Source organism: Limulus polyphemus, unplaced genomic scaffold (assembly GCF_000517525.1).
Source record: "Limulus polyphemus unplaced genomic scaffold, Limulus_polyphemus-2.1.2 Scaffold6296, whole genome shotgun sequence".
NCBI lineage: Eukaryota > Metazoa > Arthropoda > Merostomata > Xiphosura > Limulidae > Limulus > Limulus polyphemus.
The window spans coordinates 27,168-29,789 of NW_013671906.1; the positions used below are offsets into that span (position 1 = coordinate 27,168).

The following is a 2,622-nucleotide window of genomic DNA, read 5'->3' on the forward strand; positions in this document are numbered from 1 at the left end:
AACATATTTCGTTAACATTTGCTTACTGATTTAAAAGTTATAGCATGAAAACTATAACAAGCACAAAATGGTTATGAGGTTGGTCCCAGGAACCAAGCCCATGCTGAAAGACTTAACTTCCACAGTGTTGGCACTTATGCTTCTGGATTTTGTGTACTACTTCTGATTACTACTAATTCCATTTACAATTTTAGGATGGGCAGAGGTTCATCCCGATTGTATGATTAAGTGGGTATTTTTAAGAAAAAGAGCTAAAAAAGTTAATAATTGAAAAATGTAAATAAACATGCTGTTTTATTGTGCAGAAATAAGAATGTTCTTTTTTGGTTTTTCTAAAGTGAAAAATTTGTTTATCTGTAACTTAAAATGTTGTAAGACTAGTGATTATGCTAACTGTATGTTGTGATGTGACTAATTTCAGTTTATTCAGTTACTAATAAACTGTTTGATCAATGCAAAAGTACCCATTATAATGTGTCTTTAAACATTTCTTTTGGCATCAGCTTCACATATTTTGCTAGCAACCTTCTTTGCACAGTTGAGCCCGCTTTTGTGGTATTATGGCCCTAAAATCAAAATTACTACCAAACTTGCACAATTTATCTGACTGCTTATCCATTTAAACTAAGAGCCTTTATGGAACAGTTCCTTTATCAACTTTCACAAAATTTTGTGATAACAGACAGATTGACAGTTTTTTATATGTGTATAAAATATATATGTTAAATTTCCTTAATTGTATTTAAAAATAAATACATTCATCATATTGATCACTATAGTTCTATACATTACACACTTGTGGATACAATCACAAGATTGTTTTACTTCTTTTTTTTTTTTCTTTTCTTTTTTGATAGAATATAAATTATCCTGAACAGAAGGTGGTAACTGTGGGTCAGTTTCGAATTGGGCTGTGTCATGGTCATCAAGTTGTACCATGGGGAGATCCAGATAGTTTGGCACTTATTCAGCACCAACTGGATGTGGACATTCTGATATCTGGCCATACTCACAAGTTTGAAGCATATGAACATGACAACAAATTTTATATTAATCCAGGGTCAGCAACAGGAGCCTATAATCCTTTAGAGAGGTAAATTGCTTTTCATCTTTTTTCCTACATTTATGTTTATTATCTGTTTTTTCTCTTCCAGATAAACAACTCTTCTAGAATAAAAAATAAAGAAGTAGTCTTTTCCTCCTCCGTGCCAAAACAGCCATTATTTTTTCAACTCATTGTTCTTTCTTCACTTGATATTATCATGGCTATACCAGCCTAAAGTTGTTTTTTTTCTTTTAGGCTTTTTGTACAGCTAGTTTCATTTTGACTTTGAATTATTTTCTTCCTCCACTAGACTATAATTTGTGGCTGTGGCTCTCTCTGTAGTGGGTATTTTGTTGTGTGAACTTTAATTATTTACTTATTACAGTGTTACCAGCAATTAAAGGCAATGCCACAGTAATCATACACCATACAGAAGTCGTACTAAAAACTTATCTGCTTACATTGATCACCACATCAAACATATACCTCCCCCCCACTTCTTACATCTTCTGCACAGTTCACGAGATTTTGGTGGCTTACATTCAAACTTTTATTAAAGTACTTTTTGTTTATGTTATAACAATTAGTATGGCTTAAATTCTTAGCTAATAATCCATATTTTAATAGTATATAGGTTCTTAATTTTATAAGGCAATATTTAAAAAAAATCTTGAATATCCCTTAGTGGACATGTGACACATTTTCTTTAGGTATCTCCTCTTCTCTATTTTATCCACCACCCTTCCAATAAGTTGGAAATTAAATGTATATTACTCATTATAAAATCACCATTGCTCAGATAAACCATAATTTTTATAGCCCTCAATTTTGTTTGGTTACAAAGCTATCAAATAGAAAATCAGACCTCTCTTGTTACATTCACCTATCTCATCCTCTCTTTCAGGATTTGTTAATAGTTCTCTCTTACATTTAATTCTGTATTATCTATAACCAATAGAAAGCCAGGTTTTCTATTTATTAAACAACATATTGTTTTGTGAATGTGGAATTGTCAATTTCACTGTTTGTACAAGTTTCGTTCCCATGGGAAAGATAACAATTAGCTTGGGTGAATTTGTAACAGCTTTTGTCACATTGCTAGAAAGCCAGAAAAATTGTGAGAATTGGGGGAAATTGTCTACTTTTTGTATGCTATTAGTCTATGTTCTTTAGTGCATTATTTCATTAAATATAAATTATTTAGTGCATTACTACCATTAGTATAAAAAGTAGGGTTAGGTGTCATCGACTATAAACAGCAAGAAAAAGATTTGGGTAAGTACTTTATTTCTTGTTTTTCATGTTTATTCTTTATTTATTATTATAAAAGTAGCTAAAATATAAAAATAGGGATCTTTTGAGGTTAATTAAGATTAGATTAGTTAAATAAATATGGGCTCAGTCAATTTGACTGACCACGTGACCTTTTTGTACTCGTTTAGTCTTTATAGATTTAATACTCCTAACTTTCAATATTATGTGTATATTTTCACAAAATTTGGCAGTCTTTCAGTTAACATTATAAATCATTCACATACAAAAAAATCATATTTTTTAATGAAGTATTTTTAATATAC

General features: G+C 30.5%; 1 protein-coding gene across 1 annotated transcript in view; it reads left to right on the forward strand.

The window, feature by feature from the left end:
- LOC106473584 (vacuolar protein sorting-associated protein 29) overlaps positions 1-2,622 on the forward strand; it is a 37,502-nt gene that overhangs the window by 21,097 nt on the left and 13,783 nt on the right. Inside the window, exon 3 of the mRNA XM_013934269.2 lies at positions 858-1,093. Coding sequence (XP_013789723.1) covers positions 858-1,093 — 236 coding nt within the window. The remainder of the gene's footprint in view (positions 1-857; positions 1,094-2,622) is intronic.